Source organism: Numenius arquata, chromosome 1 (assembly GCF_964106895.1).
Source record: "Numenius arquata chromosome 1, bNumArq3.hap1.1, whole genome shotgun sequence".
NCBI lineage: Eukaryota > Metazoa > Chordata > Aves > Charadriiformes > Scolopacidae > Numenius > Numenius arquata.
The window spans coordinates 83,677,533-83,698,662 of record NC_133576.1 but is presented as its reverse complement, the minus strand read 5'-3'; the positions used below and the strand labels follow the sequence as shown (position 1 = coordinate 83,698,662).

At 42.6% G+C, this 21,130-nt stretch overlaps 1 protein-coding gene across 13 annotated transcripts in view; it reads left to right on the top strand.

Annotated features, from left to right (window-relative positions):
• The window catches only part of MBNL2 (muscleblind like splicing regulator 2), a 116,531-nt gene that overhangs the window by 84,163 nt on the left and 11,238 nt on the right, over positions 1-21,130 (top strand). For 4 of the 13 annotated variants that reach the window (XM_074145686.1, XM_074145709.1, XM_074145742.1 and 1 more), the window contains one exon: positions 7,824-7,977. In XM_074145686.1, coding sequence (XP_074001787.1) covers positions 7,824-7,977 — 154 coding nt within the window. Of the gene's footprint in view, positions 1-7,080; positions 7,135-7,823; positions 7,978-9,640; positions 9,649-11,487; positions 11,524-12,950; positions 13,046-21,130 lie in introns of all 13 variants that reach the window. The other 9 variants (XM_074145726.1, XM_074145702.1, XM_074145669.1 and 6 more) reach the window with 5 other exon arrangements.

The following is a 21,130-nucleotide window of genomic DNA, read 5'->3' as shown; positions in this document are numbered from 1 at the left end:
AAGCTTGTAAGACCACTGAAGGTCAATGAATTCTGCAGCCTGGGACCTTGCAGAAAATGCCCTGTGTGTATTTCTCTACACTGAAGTTCAGGAATTTTTACTCAGGTATCCTAGGTGACCTATCATCTGATGTAAAAGGAAAGGGAAAGACACTGTGAAAGAGGCTGTACATCATGTACAGCTTAAATGTGAAGTGCATTAGAAGGCAGCGTCATCTATCATTGTACTCGATGAGCTCTAAGTACTCATGAGGTGCATCAGAGAGGATAAAAAGTCACTGAAGAATGTGCTGTCTAAATTAAAATGTGAACTCGTAGTTGGTGTTGGAAGGGACCTCTGGAGATCACCTAGTCCAACCCCACTGCTCAAACAGGGTAAGCTAGAGCAGATTGCCCAGGACATGCCTACTTGGCTTTTGAAAGTTTCCGAGATGGGAGATTTTACAACTTTTCTTGACACCCTACTCCATGGTTAAATAATGCTTACAGTGAAAACAAAGAAAAAAAAAAAAGGCAACCCAAAACTTAACATTTAAATGGAATTTCTTGTATTTAAATTTGTTCCCATTGCATCTTATCCTGTCACAGGGCACCACTGAGGAGAGTCTGGCTTCATCTTTACTCCTTGATCAGGTATGAATATACACTGATGAAATTCCCCAGCATCTTCTCTGGGCTGAACAGTCCCACTTCTCTCAACCTTTCATTGTATGAGAGGTCCTCCAGTGCCTTAATCATCTTTGGGGCCCTTTAGAATCGTAGAATCATAGAATGGTTAGAATTGGAAGGGACCTTAAAGATCATCGAGTTCCAACCCCCCTGCCATGGGCAGGGGCACCTCCACTAGACCAGGTTGCTCAAAGCCCCATCCAGCCTGGTCTTGAACACTTCCAGGGATGGGGCATCCACAACTTCCCTGGGCAACCTGTTCCAGTGCTTCACTATCCTCACAGTAAAGAATTTCCTCCTAATATCTAATCTAAATCTCCCCTCTTCCAGTTTAAAATCATTATCCCTTGTCCTGTCACTACATCTCCTGACAGAGTCCCTCTCCGGCTCTCCTGTAGGCTCCCTTCAGATATTGGAAGGCTGCTCTGGGGTCTCCCCGGAGCCTTTTCTTCTCCAGGCTGAACAACCCCAACTCTCTCAGCCTGTCTTCATAGGAGAGGTGCTCCACCCCTCTGATCATCTTCATGGCCCTCCACTGGACCCGTTCCAACAGGTCCATGTCCTTCCTGTGTTGAGGACTCCAAAGCTGGATGCAGTACTCCAGGTGGGGTCTCACGAGTGCAGAATAGAGGGGTAGAATCGCCTCCCGCGACCTGCTGGCCACACATCTCTTGATGCAGCCCAGGATGCAGTTGGCTTTCCAGGCTGCCAATGCACTTTTCCGGCTCATGTTGAGCTTCTCATCCACCAACACGCCCAAGTCCTTCTCCTCAGGGCTGCTCTCCAGCCATTCTCCGCCCAACCTGTATTTGTGCCTGGGATTGCCACCTCCCAGGTGCAGAACCCTGCACTTGGCCTGGTTGAACTTCATGCGGTTTGCATCGAGCCCACCTCTCAAGCCTGTCCAGGTTCCTCTGGATGGCATCCCTTCCCTCCAGCGTGTCGACCGTGCCACCGAACTTGGTGTCGTCGGCAAACTTGCTGAGGGTGCACTCTATCCCACTGTCCATGTCTCCGACAAAGATGTTGAACAGCACTGGTCCCAGTACCAACCCCTGAGGAACTCCACTCATCACTGGCCACCAATTGGACATTGAACCATTGACCACAACCCTTTGAGTGCGGCCATTCAGCCAGTTCCTTATCCACCGAGTGGTCCATCCATCAAACCCATGACTTTCCAATTTTGAGACCAGGATGTCGTGCGGGACAGTGTCAAACGCTTTGCATAAGTCCAGGTAGATGACGTCTGTAGCTCTGCCCCTGTCCACCAAGTCTGTGGCAGTATCATAAAAGGCCACCAAATTTGTCAGGCACGATTTGCCCTTGGTGAAGCCATGTTGGCTGTCTCCAATCACCTCTTTATTTTCCATGTACCTTAGCAGAGATTCCAGGAGGATCTGCTCCATGATCTTGCCAGGCACAGAGGTGAGGCTGACTGGCCTGTAGTTCCCTGGGTCTTCCTTTTTTCCTTTTTTGAATATTGGAGTTATGTTCCCGTTTTTCCAGTCAGCGGGAACTTCGCCAGATTGCCACGATTTCTCAAATATGGTGGAAAGTGGCTTAGCAACTTCGTCCGCCAGCTCCCTCAGGACCCATGGATGGATTTCGTCAGGTCCCATGGACTTATGCACCTTCAGGTTCCTTAGTAGGTCTCGAACCTGATCTTCTCCTACTGTGGGCAGTTCTTCATTCGCAGAGCCCTTGTTTTTGCCTTCCGTGACTTGGGCAGTGTGGTTAGAGCCCTTGCCGGTGAAGACTGAGGCAAAAAAGTTGTTCAGTAGCTCAGCCTTATCCATATCCTGGGAGGCCAGGTCTCCCGTTTCCTTCCGGAGAGGGCCCACAACTTCCCTAGTCTTGCCTTTATCCCTGACATATCTGTAGAAGTTTTTCTTATTGTTTTTGATGTCCCTGGCTAGATTTAGTTCTGCCTGGGCTTTTGCTTCCCTGATCTGGTTCCTGGCCACTCGGACAGTTTCTTTATATTCTGCCCATTCTACCTGTCCCTGCTTCCACCCTCTATAGGCCTCCCTTTTGATCTTGAGCTTGTCCAGCAGTCCCTTGTTCATCCACACAGGCCTGCTGGCTATTTTGCCTGACTACTTCTTTTTCGGGATGCACCTCTCCTGAGCTTGGAGGAGGCGATCCTTGAATGCCAACCAGCTTTCTTGGGCCCCTCTCCCCTCCAGTTCTTTCTCCCACACTACCCTGCCAATCAGATCTCTCAGGAGACTAAAGTCTGCTCTTCTGAAGTTCAGGGTAGCGAGCTTGCTGCCCACCTTCCTCACTTTCCTATGAATCTTGAATTCTACCATTTCGTGGTCACTGCAGCCGAGGCTACCCTTGAACTTGACATCCCCCACCAGTCCCTCCTTGTTGGTAAGGACAAGGTCCAGCACGGCTCCTCTCCTTGTTGGCTCCTCGATCATTTGAAGAAGAAAATTATCATCAACGCATTCCAAGAACTTCCTGGATTTCACATGCCCTGCTGTGTTGTCCTTCCAACAGATATCGGGGTGGTTGAAGTCCCCCATGAGGACCAGGGTGTGCAAGCGCGGTGCTACTTCTATCTGCCTATAGAGGGCCCCATCCTCCCTGTCACTCTGATCTGGTGGTCTGTAGCAGACCCCTACTGTAACGTCACTTGCCCCTGTTCTCCCTTTAATCCTGACCCGTAAGCTCTCTGTTGGGTCTCCATCCATCCCCAGGTGGAGCTCCACACACACCATATGGGACTGTTTTCTAGTATGTCCACGTCTTTCTGGTACTGGGGCGCCCAGACCTGGACATAGCATTCCATATGCAGCCTCACCAGTGGTGAGTAGAGGGGAAGGATCACCTCCCTAGACCTGCTGGTGATGCTCTTCCTAATGAAGCCCAGGATGCTGTTGGCTGCCTTTGCTGTGAGGGGCACACTGCTAGCTCATGGTCAACTTGGTGTACACCAAAACCTTGAGGGCCTTCTCTGCTAAGCTGCTTTCCAGCTGGGTGGCCCTCAGCATGTACTGCTGTCTGGGGTTGTTCCTTCCCAGGTGCAGGGCTTGGTATTTCCCTTTGTTGAACTTAGTGAGGTTCCTCTGTGCCCATTTTTCCAGACTTTCCAGGTCCCTCTGAATTGCAGCCCATCTGTCTTGTGTATCAACCTCCCAGTTTTACACCACTAGTGAGTGGCCTCCAGCTGGACTTCATGTTGCTGAACACAACCCTGTGAGCCTGGCAGTTGAGCCACTTTTCAATCCACCTCACTGTTTCCCATTTAGCCCATACTAAATAAGTTTGTCCATGACGACTAAACGGGGGACAGTGTTGAGAATCTTTTTGAAGTGAAGAGAAACAACATCCGTGCCTCTTCCTCACCCACCAAGCCAGTCTCATCGTAGAAGGCTATAAGGGTGGTTAAGCACAATTTCCCCTTCATAGATACGTGCTGACTACTCCCCATCACCTTTTTGGCTTTCATGTGTTTGGAGATGGTTTTCAGGAGGATTTGCTTGATCGCTTTCTGAGGGACTGAGGTGAGGTTGACCAAGCTGTCATTCCTCAGACCTTCCCTCCTGCCCGTTTTGAAAACAGGAGTGTCATTTACTTTCTTACAGTCTTTGGAAACTTCCCCCAGTCGCAGTGACCTTTCAAGGGTAATTAGTAGCAGCCTTGCAGTGAAATTGGCCAGCTTCTTCAGCACCCATTGTTGTATCTTGTCAGGTCTAATGGATTGGTGTACATCCAGTTTGTTTAAATGTTCCCTTGCTTGATCGTCCTCCTCCGAGGATCAAGAGAGGATCTTCACTTCAGACTTTCCCACTGGTCTCTCCCTGGCCTGATGGCCAGCCTCACCAGTAAAGACTGAGGTGGAGAAGATGTTCAATACCTCAGCCTTCTCCATGTCCTGTGTCACCACGTCGCCTGCCCCATTCAGCAGTAGGCCCACATTTTCCCTAGTCTTCCTTTTGTTGCTGATATACTTGGAGAAACCCTTCTTGTTGTCTTTCACATACCTTGCCCGATTCAACTGCAGGTGGTCTTTGGCTCTCCTAACCCATCCCTGCATGCTCAGGCTGTGTCGCTATTCCTCCTCCCATCCATCCCTGTTTCCACTTCTTGTGTGCTTCCCTTCTTGCGTTAGAGTTAGTCAAGAGGTCTTTGCACATCCACGCAGGCCTCTGCTGTGTGGATCTTGCTCTTACTCCGGGAGATGTTATAGCGTACCAATGTGACATGGCAGATAAATACTATGACTGAGTATGTTTGATCATTTTTATTATCTTTATTTCCTTTCCATAGCCTTTTCCTCTCCAGTCTGTAGTTATTGATTTGGTTGGTTATTATGTAAGAGATCAAACACTGAGCAGGAGATAACCTGATGGAAGAGAAAGAGCTCAAGGAGGTTTTACTATCAGGACAAAATGAAAGAAGAGATGAAGGCAGGAGAGAAAAATGGACAGTTGGTCTGAAAGCCTGAAAGAAGAGGGAGTCTACATGGAAACAAGGTTGATGAGTAGGTGCAGAAACAGATGAACTTAAAGCCTTCAGGCTGGGAAAACTGTGAGACTGAACTTGCCGTGGAAGATGAGGGGAAAGCCAGCAAAAAGCTTCAAAATAGGGAGGTGAGGTTAAGAGGAGCGTGGAGATGAAGTGGAGAAAGGCAATCGTTAACACAGAGATAATAAGTTAACAAGTGAGATCAGATAAAATTTGCATTTGGATAATAAAGGTAATTAACTGAAACGCTTTGCTCTTAATGATGTTGATTTGAATTTGTGGACTTCATCATCGCATAACGCTGAATTCAGTCATAATGCTTCACTTCCATCCCTGGTGGATGCAGAGTGGGTCTGGGGCTGTGCTCCGTGCAGACGGAGTGATGTCCCCCACAGGGGTGCCCATGGGGAGTACCACACGTCACTGGCACAGCACCCTGCTTCAACACAGGAAGGCTCTCCAGGTCCTCACTTTGCACCAGGTGTTTCTTTTTCATGTCCAAATCTCGGACCCAGGCAGGTGAGCAGATCCTGTAGATCAGGGTATGTAATCCAGAAATATGCTGAAGGAGAGATGGAGAGGGCATTGGGAAGCCTCATGCAACATAGGTGCAACAGAGCCAGGAACAAGGAATAGGCAAAGTGAGGGCTATCCTGCAAAATACCCTGTTGGCACTAGCTCATCTTGTGACCGTAAGCTGTTTGTAGGCATTTTGTGCCTGGTCCTCTTTTTATTTTTTTCACTTTTGTTCCCTATTTCCACATACTGATGTCAAGGTAGACATAATCTGCATATCCTAAAAAGAGCTAAATATCAGCCTGTGTTTAAAAAACAAAAGTAAAAATTCTAATTTCTTAGTAAATCTTCATTTCCTTTCTAAAGGTTTATAAGAATTATTTACACTATAAAACTAGAATGTAGTATTTTATATGAGAAGATTTTTTTACAGAATGCCATCATATCCGCCATAAGTTTGATCTTATTATGGAAGTATACACAAATGTATATGCCTCTGTACTATGCCTAAATATTTTATTTTTAAAAAATTAATAATGCCGGGCTAGTATCGTAACTCATACGTTGATGTTCGCTTATGAACCGAGAGCAGTGTTTTTACTCCCTGCTCCTGACGCTAGTACTGACGGTTGTAGCAAAATTTAGAAAATGTTTTAAATTCTGAAAGACTTTTTCCCCTCTCAATGTAACGTGGTAAGTTATGAGGAAAAAAAAAAAAACCTACAAAAAAGATTCAGCTGTAAGGGAAAAAAAAAAAAAGGAATTAATGATAAGTTAGTGTAAATAGACATATTATTTACCGTGCTTTGTATTGGAAAAGGAGAACCTTTCCCATTTAGAACCCCAAATCTATTGAGTGACACATTTCTCTTCATTAAAAGACCCTGACCTTGCAAGCACTGATATTAGTAGCTTTGTAATGCATTACAACTTTCACTAGTGCTTTGTATTTGAAAATGTAGCCTTCCAAATTGATTTTTCCGCTTTAAAATGTGACTTAACTAACTTATCAGGAATTCTTATAGGCATATCCTTAAAACTTTCTGCATCTCTGTGAAGTGTTTATACAATGCTTAATAGTGTCTGCAAGCTGCTGTTTTACTCAACTTTCCTGAATTTCAAACATCTATATTTTACTCTCTTATATGCTTTTAACTAAGGTATAGTAGATGCATTTTTGCTTCGGTACTAATTCGAAATGTAATATCCATTTCTTTAGAAGACATTTTTGTTGTTGTGCATGCCTAGTGTTTTTGTATGTTGTATATTGCATTCAGAATATTTTTTTCCTTCTCACCTATCCACAAATGCAATGCCGTTCCCATGATGCACCTCTGCTTGCTGTTTACCTGTATGTTAATTCGCTTGAATCCCATTGGCCCACTGCCATCATGTGCTCGCTGCCTGTTATTAAAAGACTCAGTCGACTGCCAAAGCAATGAAGCGACCTCTCGAAGCAACTGTAGACCTGGTACTTTGACCTTTCACCTTTTGCTTTGCATGTAGCTTTTTTTGGGTTTTTTGGTTTGGTTGTTTTTGTTTTGTTTTGTTTTGTTTTTTTTCAGATGAAGCAACTAATGAAATTTGTATCGCTTTACTTTTGAACATCAACCGGAAATGATTTCACATACTCGTTAATTTACCAGAAACTCTATTTATCCATCTCATTCTCATACGTAATAAACGCAGACGATTTAGTTTGGTTCCTAACATGGTTTCATTTTTTTAAATATCCTCTCATGAAAAGTCGAATTGAGATAAAACTGCTTCTGTAATTGAAAACGCTTAACGTAATCCATTAATCTGTATAATATTAGGAAACGATATTTAAATTTAAAAAAGAAAATACTTGGCAATGAAACACAAGTGGTTTTTTCTCCCTATAATATTTGAAAACCTATTTAAAGGCAATGCCATTTTCGTTGCTTTAAAGGCCTTTCTTTTCAGTAGTTGTGCTGCTACAGTTTTAGGTTAATAGTACCATGCTTTTGCTATCAATAACAAAATTTCACTCATTTTACATTGCTGTGCTTTGAGTTAATATGCATGGCGAGGCATCTTTAGCCGCTTTAAAAAACAATAAGTTTTTTTGTATTTATGTATATGTTACGGACAACGTCTTAAAAATGGCGCCATTTTAACTAACTTTCTTATTTACAGGCCTTTCCTCCTGGTGTTCTTCACCCTTTACCAAAGAGACAAGCACTTGAAAAAAGCAATGGTGCCAGTGCCGTTTTCAATCCCAGTGTCTTGCACTATCAACAGGCTCTTGCCAATGCTCAGTTGCAGCAACACGCAGCGTTTATCCCGACAGGTATGTTGTACCCACATTGAACCAGTTTTGTGTTCCTTAGGTGGCACCTCCGTGTCAGGCAGTTGCACTTAACAGAAGGTTTTATTGTGCTCCCTGCCCTGCTCGAGGTAGAGTCTGTGCAGATATTTACATGTTACTTTAATTCCCCTTGCAAAGTACGAGAAACCAAGCAGAATTTTCCATGTGCCGTCAGGCTGCTTTTCATAGCCTCCTTCATCATTGGCCGCAGTTTGCCCCTTTTTTCCTACTTAAATTGGCTGGAATTTGACTTTGATCAGCCAGCTCTCTCCTAGAAGACGAGAGGGCAAAGTTCCACCACCAAAAATGCTGGGAAAAGCATCACGCTTCAGAGATGCCATGGGAAGTGTCCCGTGCCCCAGGCATATCCTCCTGCTCCTCGGGGGCTGTTTTGCAGCTGTGGGGGATTGCCTCAGCCACACATGAGCAGGGTGAGAATCATGGAATGGTTCGGGTTGGAAGGGACCTTTAAGATCATCGAGTTCCAACCCCCCTGCCATGGGCAGGGACACCTCCCACTAGACCAGGTTGCTCAAAGCCCCATCCAGCCTGGCCTTGAGCACTTCCAGGGATGGGGCATCCACAACTGGAGAAGGGGAGCACCAGCCGTAACCTTCCAGTCAATAACCTGCATGGAAGCACCGGCAAAACACATCGCTCCCCACAGCTGCACTAAGGGGCTTTGAGGCATCAGACGTGATTTTGTGGTTTTCATTTTGGAACGCCACCAGAACTTTTCCTAGCATTTGTGGCTAATAGCTGGGCTTGTAGTTCTTCACTACAGGGGGTGATCTGAAGATGAGTGAGCGTAATTTGCCTTTCGGTGCTCGGAACTCTGTAAAAGTGAGAGCATTCAGAGACGGCTTGAACTGCACCGCGGCTGGTGGCAGGGCTTCTCTTTAACACTGCAAAAGAAAGTGTGCGCTAGGTGCTCGTGGAAACAATAACAACATAACCCTCTTAATTATGTCAGTCACCCTCACTCCAAACTTCCCAAAGATAAATATCCTGCCTAATGAATTCTGTGATTTCATTTGTAATTAACAAATTACATATTTTAGTATCGGAACGTTATCGAGCGTGAACTTCCAGAATCGTTTAAAACTACGTGTTTGCAAATGCGCTTGACATTTCAGCGATGTTATTTTAGTTTATGGAAATAATGTCGGTTAAACAAGGAATGAAACGCAACACACAATCATTTCCCAATCTATCAGCATTCCCATATGTTTTTAAAGATAAAAACAAACACAGATGGCTTTGACTTGATGGAATTTTGCTATAAGGCCTGAGTAACAACCTTGGAGCCTGCCCCTGTATTTATAATAGTAAGTTTTAGCATGCCGTATTTTTAGCACGTTGGTGCACCAGAATATCTGTGGCAGAAAACATACTGTCATTTATGGGAGTGTTTGAAAAAAATAAATAAATTGTGAGACTGCCTATTCGGACCTGAATGGAAGGCTGCCCTGTGTTTACAAACATACAGAAATTTCCACAAATTTGTTTTACATTATAACCCTGAGAATTTTCAGCATGATATGTATTGTTCCTTCTCTTAAGCACTCCCCTTTCAGGGCTTATCACTATTATTTGCAATTGCCAAGGATTTAAAATTAACTATGGAAAATACAGTAGTTTAAAGCTTTTTCAGTGAAATAGCATTTGGATATTTTCCAGACTTCTGGAGTGCTCATGCTTCCTTAAGTAGCTCATTCTTTGTGCGTTTTATTGTCCATCCCTCTTTTCAACTAATGGTTGTAATTATAGTTTTATCTTACAAATTTCTGACGGTAGGAAGGGTGATCTTGGAACCAAACCTCAAGGGCGAGGTTGTTGGCAAGCCCCAAAACAAGTGCACGAAAAAAAAAGAAACAGAGGGATAACGTAGCAGATGGAGCCCAAGCCCAGAGTAGAAAACCTTTCTCACGGTGCTGGACCTTCTCCACTTGGCAAACACCATCAGCACCTAGAAAGGACGTTAGAGAGAGGAGTGGGAGGAGGTTTGGGAGGAGGTTAGGAGAGGAGAACCCCCTCTATATGAGTGGGTGTCATGAGCTTTTCATTAAAGATGCTACGTCTACTATTCCCACGTTTCCTGGGAAGGTTGGATTTGGTGGATGTAAGGACTGTCATGCCACCCAGGTCTAAGGAGCAATGCATGACATTAGCTGTTGGGTTTTAAATGATGATGTGATATTTTCTAAACTGGTATAATTTTCAAATGTGTTCCTTGTGTGTGTGTGTCTGTTAAGTTCAATTTTAAGACAAGTTTTGCTGCTGGAATATATATAAAACTTAATTGTTTTATATAACTTCTCTGCTTTCTTAACCACTTGCTCCCCTAATAAAAAGTGTGGAGCTTGACTTAGCATGGCTTATCTCCAAAGATCTGCACTTTGTTTGTTTTACATCAGTTTGATTGCTTTGTCACCTTCTCCTTATTGTTTGGTGAATGATCTTAAAAACAACAGATCTTTTCTCTCTTCCCATTGCTGTTTGTTAGTGTTTCTGTAGCCTCCAGAGGAGGAACTTTGTGTATTCTCCGGGGACTGTTCTTGGGTAAGGTCATTCATAGTTACACTGCTGCTGCGATGGTCCGATAAGGGGCTGCAGTAGTAATTAAGCAGGAATACAGGAAGCATATTTGACTTTGTAACAAATATGCCTGTATGTGGGACTAGTGACTAGTCTCCTTACTTACTTGCCTTCACCAGCTTGCTATATGCACTGTACTGAAAATACACTGTTCTTTTTTGTGGGTTTTTTTTTTTTCCATTTGGTTTTCCCAGAAAGGTTAAATGTGGACTAGGCACCAAAACTAAATGGTGTGGCAGGCAAGCAAGCAGTCCTTCCAGAGCATCTCTGAGGTGTGATGGGAGCCTCTTGCTGGAACTTTGAGGTGTTTAGCTTGGGGAATTGTCACAGTGATGTTTTCTTTGGCCAGAAGCACCTCTCTGCCTCACTTGTTGTGTTAAGAAAGTACATTAAATTTGGCAAAACCCCCGCAGAACATTATCGACTAATTCCATTTTAACTTCTTTCTCTGCTGCACATCAAAAAGTTGGTGAATGTTGATCTGCGCAACACTGAGCTGTCTGGATTATGCAAGGAGTTCTAAAATTCCCAAATAATGTGATATTTAACCAAAGATGTGTGATATTGAACCAAAGATGTTTCTATAAACAAAAACCTGTTGCTGCAAAAGTGCTAAGTGAAAGGATAGAAGTACTAAATAAAAAAGTTTATGAAGTATCTTGTGTATACACAGAAACAGACCCAAAGTCACACAGTATACTCAGGTAGGAGTTTAGTAAGAACATAATCAGCTTTTTTGTGTCAAACCAAAACTATGAATGACCTTACGGTTTCATTTAACTAACTTACTTCTCTGTGGTTATGCTTGAATCTCACTTTGAATGTTAACTCTAAACAGCTAACCTGTTTCTTCCCTTTATCCACTTTTTTCACCTATCATTGCATGACACGCAGGGTCAGTTTTGTGCATGACACCCGCTACCAGTATTGGTAGGTTCCAAATTTCTTTATTGATCTCTTTTTATACTGTATATGATGCATATTCACTTGTTTCAAAAATCCTAGGCAAGATTTAGACACTGACTAGAATTAAAGGTTCGCTTGTCCTTCTTTCTGGTTGACTTTGCAGAGTGTTTTAGATTTGTAGATGAAAGCTGCAGTTTAGATGTGATATCACCTGCTATAACAACTACACTGCAAAAGCATAATACCATGAATTCCAGTCTGCTTTTCAGTTTTCAAAGTTTTATTTCTCTTTATATTTTATATTGTCTAGTACTATAAAATCATAAAATACTGGAAAAAGCCAGCAAATTTCATCAGTGTTTTAAAGTTTCATAGTGGTGTGCCTATTTCTCCTTTTTGCTGTGTGTTAGAAAGTTTTATCAGCGTTTCCCAGAAATGCCTTCTTTGATCCACGGAGGTTCTGTTGAAACCCATGATCTGAATCTCGCTCTTCCTTTAAATAAGTTTGCAGCTTGGAATTAACATTTTGGGCATGCAAAATGGAAGTCCAATGCAACAGCCTCTAAGACAGAAAAGTAATCTTTCTTCTATTCTATAGCCCTATCCCAGTGATATTTTTTTTTGTGGGGCTATTTAGATAAGCAGTTATAATATCAAGCCTTTAAAACATCAAGTTAATAATTCTCCCACGAAGATGCTGATTAAAATTCATTCTTCAAATGAGCAAAAGCAGCGACTTTCACTAAATTGACCTGGCTTTTTTAGATCAAACAAAGCAGTATTTAAATCAGGAAAATTATTTTCATCCTTCTCCTGATTTTTGCCTCAAAGCAGATGGTAATTTAACTCTGATAAAATCTAACAGTTATGCAGTGCTAGTAGAAAAAACGTATAAATTGGATTATAAAGGAAGACAGCGAGTATCTGGCTTACTTCAAAATGAAGATACATGAAAATAATTCATTTTTAGTTGTGTTTAAAAATTAGCATAAACATTTATCAGTTTCCTTCCTAATACAAACGACTGTATTTTTTTTTTTTTAGTAGAATTTTATTTTGGAGTGCTGTATATCAATACTGAGGGAAAACAAATTGCCCATGTAACAATTCTCAGGTAACGGGCTGTTTTGGTAGAGACCTTGTTTGCACAAGTAATGCTCTTCTTAGAGATAACGCCTCCGTTTTCAATGGTCCTTGCTCTTTTGTTTTTTCTGGGAATCGCCGATTGTGTTGACAACCTTCCTTTAATTGTACTTGTAATAAGCTATTTTCCCTTTTTTTTATTTCTCCGCCACGCTTTCTCGCTTTGCACTGTGATTGCATGCCATCTGCCGGTTTAACCCATGACGATGGCTTGCCGCTCTTGATATTCACCATGCCAAAAATACCACTTCTCTTACCATAATGCTGCACCCTCCTGTTCATTGCTTCCATGGTTCCCCTCCTGAAAGTACCCATGATGCACAACGCTACGGCCGCCACTGTCTCTGCAGCAACAACTCCTGCAACAAGTGTTCCCTTCGCCGCAACAGCCACAGCAAATCAGGTTTGCTCCTTTTAAAGCTTTCTTTCACAAGATCCCGAACTCTAAATGAGTGCTGAGATTTTTATTTTAATTTATTTTTTTTTAACAAAAAAAATTCTCCCGGAGAATTTTTTTTTTCTGTGTTTACCCCATCAAATTTTACTTTTATTTTTAAGTCGTTTATAGCAAGTGTTTGTGGGACAGGTTGCACTTATTTAGAGTTAACATTTGTTGCAAATAATGATGTAGCTGTGTTTTGTGTTGCAATGTTTGTACCTAATTACTGTGTAATTAACCCAGCTGGAGTTAGAATCACCGTAGTACTGGACTACTTACAAAAGTTAATTATTAACTCCTAAGTTCAAAAGGAAGATCATCACAGGTTTCAAACCTTCAGGTGTGTTAATGTAGCGTTCTCCATGCGGTGTGTGGAAGTGACTAATCTGTAAGCATGGAAACTGTCTAAAATCACAAGCTGGACAAGGCAGCTGAAAAAAACCGAGAGAAACAAAATTGAATGTTTTCTGTAAACACTGGTGATTAAAACAGCACTCGAGATATTTATGACTGTGCCTGCTTTATGTTTGAAAGTATATCTTTAACCTGGGAATTATATTTCCCTAAGGAAGGACATTGTTACAGACAACCCCCGGGGTTATTGGCAGAGGCAGGCTAGGAAGGTTGATACTTTCTGTTTTTCTTCTGCAGTTTATGTTAATGGCAGTTTTCACTTTGGTAGGGTTTCCCCCTTCTCCTGTAGGACCTGATTCCCCAGGAAGACATATCTATTCCAGCTCAAAGTGTGTAGCTTTGACTCCTCCATTGGGGCCGTAGAGATTCCCACCCCGATGTGCCCAGCATCTGCCTGGAGAGGGGTATCCACAGCAGTTGGGTCACTCTGACTCCTCTGTTGCTTTGGGACCATCCTCGGGCACTTCCACCTGAGACCTGTTTTCCTCTCAGCTTTTGAGAGGTCAAACTGAGGAGGAAGCAAGCAGATTTGCTCACCAAGAGAAAGCGAAGGGCTATATGTCCCCATCACCTTTCCTTGTCTTGCTCCTGGCCAGACCGACAAGCTGCTGCAGACCACGTAGAAACGCTTGCCCGTTGATTCATTCCCCTCCACCTGTCAAGGAATTACAAAAAATACAGTGAAAATATTTTGCTTAATAATGTTATACCAGCAGATTTTTTTTTTTTTTACTGTTGGTCCCAAAACTATTTAAGTATCCCATGGAAAAATAGAAGTATCTGAAAGAGTTTGTTTATAATAATTTAGGAAAATATACTACCTCTGAAATACACCCTGCTTTCTTAAAGAAACACAAACCACTCCGTTTTCTTTATTTTATTTTTTTTTAAAAGGCTGCTTTGCCAGAATTGTGGTGTTTGCGCTGCTAGCATTTTAATCAAAAGAGGGTTGTTGTTTTGTGTGTTCTTTTCTGAGAACTAGCTTGTTTTAATGAAAAACTGCTTGGGACAAGGAGGAAAGTGCAGCGGGCAAATGGCGCATTCCACTGTCTTTCCCAGAACAGCGTCTGCAGGCAGAAAATTGTTTGGCGGTATCCAGTGTGGTTTTGTGATCCCAAAGTGGTGACAGAGGGAATTCAAAGGTGCCAAGGAACTACGAGAAAATGGGGTGGTTTGGGAAGGGGGTCGGCTGGGGACCCTCTCCAGCGCAGGAGTGCAACCGGGGCAGCTCTGCCACCCACACTTCTGAGCACCAGAGGGGCCGACTGTGGCTGAAGTAGAATAAATACATGTACACCTACAAAAGGAGTCTTTTTTTAAGCAGTATTCTTCTTTTTTTTTTCAGTTAATGGGAATAGTTTCACAAGAGTAACTAGTGCCACTGGGGAGACATAGGTGTGCCTTAATGCACTTTCTCATCTAGCAGGTTAGTGGGCAGAGCCCCTTCTTTCCCAGTGCAGATTTTGTTTGCATTGAAGGATTAGAGCATTTTAAATTTAACAGGAGGTGTAGAAAGTGTCTGTCTGTATTTAGTTACATATATTTGTGTGTGTATACATAAAACTCCATGCTGAAGTTAAAGGATGGTTTAACATGGGAGATGGGTTTCCACTTGTTTAACTTCAGCCATTTGGAAGTTTGGCATCCAGTTCATCTGCTTTTCTAGAAGTCCGTGTTAGGGCAAGGTGAATTGACCTGGAGGGTCCTGTCTCTTTCTCTTGCCTGTGGAAGGACCGTGGGTGCATAACTGAAGCTCAGCACCACTGCACATGGAGGAGATGAGTCGCACCCCAGCAGCTTTTCTCGTTGGCTTCTGTAGCGTGTGCCAGTGCTGTCATTTTTCTTCTCGCTTCTGTCTTTGTTTTAGTCATTGCAAATCTATAAAAGCTACTGTAAAAAAAAAAAAAAAAGGTGTATTTGAAAGTAGGGAAAGTAGTAGTAGTTACCTCGTCTTTATAAGAGGCAAATCTCCAAGTTTCCTCTTTATTTACAATCTCCTAAGAGTCAGAGACTAAGCCTCAACACTGGGAAAGGCCCCATAGTAATTCTGTGTTCCTAACTCTCAGTATTTGTCTAGCCCAAGAAACACAAGAAGGAGCAGGAAATTAACTTGGGTTAAGACTTTGTTCATGGTCATAACACCCTTTGTTTGTGTCCTCTCGTATGGATTTAAGCTCCTCTGTGTATTTCAGAAAAGGACTTTTTTTATTCCCATCTAGATAAAATTTCCTTTCCTGGTCCGTGCCGCGCTGCTTTACATATCTGTGGGATACAGTATCCTCTTCCCAGTGTCTCTACCGCACTTCTTTAATCAACCTGAAGCCTTCAGCCCATCCCATTTCAGCTCCCACAGCTTCTCCTCACAATGCCAGGCGTGAAAAGAAAGTCGTAGCAGGTCTTAATCATTGAACTCAATATCATTTGGCTTAGTATTCTGGCCTGAGGAAAGATTGCTGGGCTTCCTTGGGTTGAGTATGATGATCCAGGTGTGCTTGAAGCACCAGCAGAAGGAAAAGTCAACATCCCAAAAGTTACGGAGTCTCAGCTGACGGCTAAAAAAACCTAACAACTCTTGTTGAGTCCGGTAAATTATTTAGTACGTGCTGTCAGCTTGTATTTTGAAAAAAGATGAACTGTGCCTCACGTCTTTTGTCTGTGCTTGCTTTCTGAAAATAACATGAGTAACAGCTCAAAATGTGCCTGCATTGACACAGGCACAGTCGGTCGTGCTTTGCCAGCAACTCTTGGCGTTGTGTGTTCAGTGTATGGCACGAGGCACGTGAGAAGATTATGTAGGGTTAAAGGCTGTAGCATAGTACATCCATGCAGGGTGATACCAGTTAAGAATATATGGAAAATTGGAAGTCTCTTGCTTTTCCTGACTTTATGGAAGTTAGGTTTTAAAACCCAAATAATTTTCTTGCAGTGCACTTCAGAGGGGAGGAGAATCGCTTTGGCTCAGTGCAATGAAAACAGCATGGAGCAAAAGTGCTTTAGCAAACCCTGTTTTACAAATCCTGATTAAAAACTGACTCAATTGATACAAGAGCTGGTGGTATTGCTCTTCACTGTGTGTGGACATCTTGTGAGGGGGTGTCCCTGCTTACTCTAGCTGCCAGGCTGTGATGAGAGGGGATGGAGGAAGGGACTTCAGCTTGGGATTTCCAGTGCAGGGCAGACGGACTTCCAAAGATGCGTGAGGGGTCTGGGAGCATGACCCATCAGAGGTTAGAGGTCCTTCCCCTTTTCTTCTTCCCTCCTTCACAACTGCTCCAGCCATTCCCACCAGAGTGGGGCTGGAAGCTGCTGCTGCCTAACTTCGCGTCAGGGTTAGATCCTTAATGAACTTATGTTCAGTTGTTGTTTGGGGATGCTGACAAGGTTTTCCTGGAGGATGGAACTAGCAAAGTTCCAAAAAGTGTGAAATGACTGTGAGAAGCAGTGTTAGGGCGTGTATACGGAGGGTTTGGTCCTAGCTCCCTCTAGTGCATGCGTGTGGGCAGAGGTATGTAAAATACCTTATTTAAAATATTAATACAGTATTTGTGTGTAAATATATATTTCAGAGATCTCTAACACAGATTTTAATTACTGCTTCTGTAGGTAGTGGGCTAGCAGTACTCAAGTAAGCAAGGAAACTGTTAACCTGCTCAGCTTCGCTAACAGGTAGCCATAAGATTTCACAGATGATGATCTATCCTAGCATTATTTGAGAGAGGTGTTATTCTGAATTCTAGGACTGAATTTCAATTTTGAATAATGCCAACACCTGTTTTGGGGAGCTTTAAATTTCTAAGTAGAAAGCCTTGCTATTGCTTCATTTACATATATGCATGGGTGAGTCCTACCAGGATTAAAAAGTCAGGACTCAGCCTGAAATTAGGACACCTAAGTGTTGGTGTCTGAGTACTGGTGTCTACGTGCAAGCTAGAAGTTGAAGTGCCCATTGTAGACTGTGAAGGTTATCAGCAGAGTCAGGTGAAGTCTGAAGAATAGTCTCGCTCACCCTTCAAAAGTCACGCAGGGCTTGGTTGAGTTGCCTAAACATGTGTCTGCTGATGTTTATGATTGTCCTAAGATAACCTTGGGTGTCTAGGTTATCCAAGAGATTTTGACAAGTTTGGCAAATGCGATTCAAGAGCTACAGACAAATCTGCAGGCTTCTGAACTGGCATATGGACAACAGGCCAGGAGACCTTAGCCCAAATGGTACTAAAAACCTGTTGAGCAAACGACCTGAGCCTGCAGTGGCTGATCACGTGAAGTGATCTCCAGGGTCCGTTGGCTTATTGACTAGATTGTATCACCCCGTTGACTGGGACAGGAGGTTAGACACCAGCATTTCTGTGTATTAAGCTGCGTCCTCAAGCTCCGTAGATGCTTCCTTAGTTCCTTAGTTCTTTGTCATTACAGGGCAATTACCGAATTCCAAATTAGAGAAAAGAGTCTTGCTCACATAGTACAGAACAGTACATGGCTTTATTTTCTGTAGCGATGAAAATGGGCCGAAAACTGGCAGTATAAAAATAGCATTACAGAGAATGCTGCCTAAAGATGTTATTTAGTGACAACACTAGTCTACTGGTTATGTGCCCTTTAACCAAGAAGGAAAAATTAAAGGGCAGATCCAGTAGAAAAATGAAATGCTCATAGGCCATGTCTGAAAAGAAATGTAAGATCAACAGGCTGTCTCATGCTAAGGCTTGTGATTATCTAGCACAGCTGCTTTAAATTATGCATCAGCGTTCACACTAAATTAGGTGGCAATTATGCAGATATTAATTATGAAATCATTCAGTAGCCTTCGTTTTTGTCAAATTCTGTAAAAATACAATGAAGCAGAAATAAAAATAGTTATGTTACATTCAAGTGCCACAAACAAAAGGACGATTAAAATATTTGCCCCAGAATTCAAAAAGTAGTTAAGATTGTGTAAAATACAAACATGCCAAATGTTTAGTGGGGATTTGAGACACTGTATGTGGCAGCTCCCTCAGGAGGGAGGGGACCTGGGATGTGCAGCAACAGAGCACCTCTCCTTGCCAAGGTCCTCACAAAGGCAGCCGCCACTCCCAGAGGAGGCAGATCCATCTTAGACCAAAATGTCATGTGGCACCAACTCGAGCTAATTTCTCCTTCTGCATAAAGCAGAAGCGCCAGTTGATCCCTCTTCCAAATATTCCCAGGTGTCCCCAAAAAAGTCTTCCTCTCCAGTCTACCCATCCAACCCAGGGAAGCCTTCTGGCAGGGCAGAGGGCTGTCCTCAGCGCTGCTGACAAGGCTTTTTCTGTCTCACGTTCCCTTTCCTCCTTGTGGAAACCTGCTGGACTCATAAACGGGGAGAAGAATAGCAATATACTCAGAAAATGAATTGAAAAATCTGGAAGGTAGTAGGAAATGGCCTTTTTTGTTGGTTGAAAACAAGCTTTTGAGAAGGAAGGTGGGAAGGGGAAACACATGTTATTTGCATCTTTAGTGCCAGTATACAACGTTACAAATAAGAGCCTATGCAAAATTATTGTTACTGATTTGAAAAGCTTTAATTGCAGTTTCTAAGGGAATGGGGGAACAGGTTGGAAAGTACTTCTGCTGTGAATAATAGCCATCTAAACATTTTTTGTCCTTTTTTAACTGAAAGCTTTGCTCTAAAGGTTCCATAAAGTCCAAAGTGAAATGCTCCTCTGTTCTAACAGCAGGAAGGACGATTTGAATCTGACATGAAAAAGTCCAAAAAAGGAGATGGAGGAACAGGTTCCTTTCTCAGACACATTGTCAGATGGGGTGCTTGCAGGGAGCGACCCCTGGGCAGAACAGCGTTGGGCATTTTGCGAGCCCACGTATGGTGCCATGCTGCTCCACGTAGAGGTACCGGCAAGCCTTGGCATCTGGGATGCAGGACTGGACATCTCACCTTGTACCTGCACCAGGCTGGAAAAATGAACCTAAAGCAATCCTCAGTGGTGAAGAGTCATTTCTTTAGAGAAGGTATTTGAATAGCAATAGCTTGTCACCAGCTTGTAGGAAAGGCAAACTTAAACAGCTTGCTGCCTCTTTCATACCAGACACCCAAGAATCACAAGCCTCAATTCAATCAAGTTATCTTGTCTGATAAGCACTGAGTTACAATGTACGTAGCTGTAACTTTCAGAATTAACAGTTTGCAGACTCAAGAATTGAGAGTTTCCAATCTTAGAGCCCACAGCAAATCTCAAGCCATGCCGAGAAAAGACCCCTTTCAATTGCCTTGAAACAACTGACCTTATAAAATATATGGCAAAACTTTGTTTTCTTACACTGTAAGGCAGCAAATAAGCAAAAACAAAAGATTACCCTGGAGAATTTAAAGGAACTCTATTTTAAGTCTCATGCAAACTTTAACCAAGTCTTCGTTTTTACTTTTCGTAACTTTTTTTTGTCTTTTAACATAGAGTGTTTTCTCTGTGTAGATGATGAAGATTTCTGACTGGCTTGAATACATAGTTTTAGATGACATGCTCATATACAAGAAGCCACTGGGAAGAGATGGAAAATCTCTGGTTTGGTTTGGTTTGGTTTTTTTTAGAAATTCCCCCCTCACACACCCTCGCCCCTGTAGAGGACTGAAACCTGACTTCCTCTGATAGCCTGCTAGATGGCAGTATCACATAACATGAGCAGTAAGCAAAGGCAAACACTATTTCTTTTATATAACAAAAAATCAAGACATATTTCCCATTCCTGTTATAGACTGGTTTAGCTTTTGTATCATTGCAATTAAAATAATGTATTTATGTTTGATATGATAACTTCCTTTTGTGCTCTTGCTTGGAATTATTCAACAAATTATACTTCGACAGGTTGAGTACAAGTCTTGGGGCATATATTTATTATTTAAACACAGGATAAAAATTCTGAGGTCAACTCATTTTGTAGGCATTTAGGGGAAAATGAGTTTGTTTCGTTGTGCTTGGCGTGTATGCACAGCTCATGTGAGCCTGGTTTTTTCCACCATAAAATTTTAACAACACAGTGCAGTGCAGAGCTCCAGATGTACTTCTTTGGGATTCTGCTCCTTGAAATAATTGCATCTGGACATCTCTAGCTGCTCCAACTATTTTCCCTTGAAATAAATGAATGTCATATTTTTATCTCAGTGTATGATTTATTGCCTATCAGAAATGCCATTCTTTGGCTTTGAGTGTGCAGGAGGCTGCCCACATAACCGCAGTGGAAACATCGATTTATTTATTTGTTAGTTTGTTGTACCCATCATGACTTTCAGCTTGAGACAGATATTAGTTAGCCTTGACTGACTTCATTTTTGGTGCAATATTATCTTTTAAATCTAAATTATAGAATCGTTTAGGTTGGAAAAGACTTTTAAGATCATCAAGCCTAACTGTTAATTTTGAACTGCCAAGTCCACCCCTAAACCATGTCGCTCAGCGCCACATCTACATGTCTTTTAAATACCTCCAGGGATGGTGACTCAACCGCTTCCCTGGACAGCCTGTTGCAATGCTTGACAACCCTTTCAGTGAAGAAATGTTTCCTAATATCCAATCTGAACCTCCCCTGGTACAACTTGAGGCCATTTCCTCTTGTCCTATCACCTGTGACTTGGGAGAAGAGACCGATCCCCACCTCTCTACAACC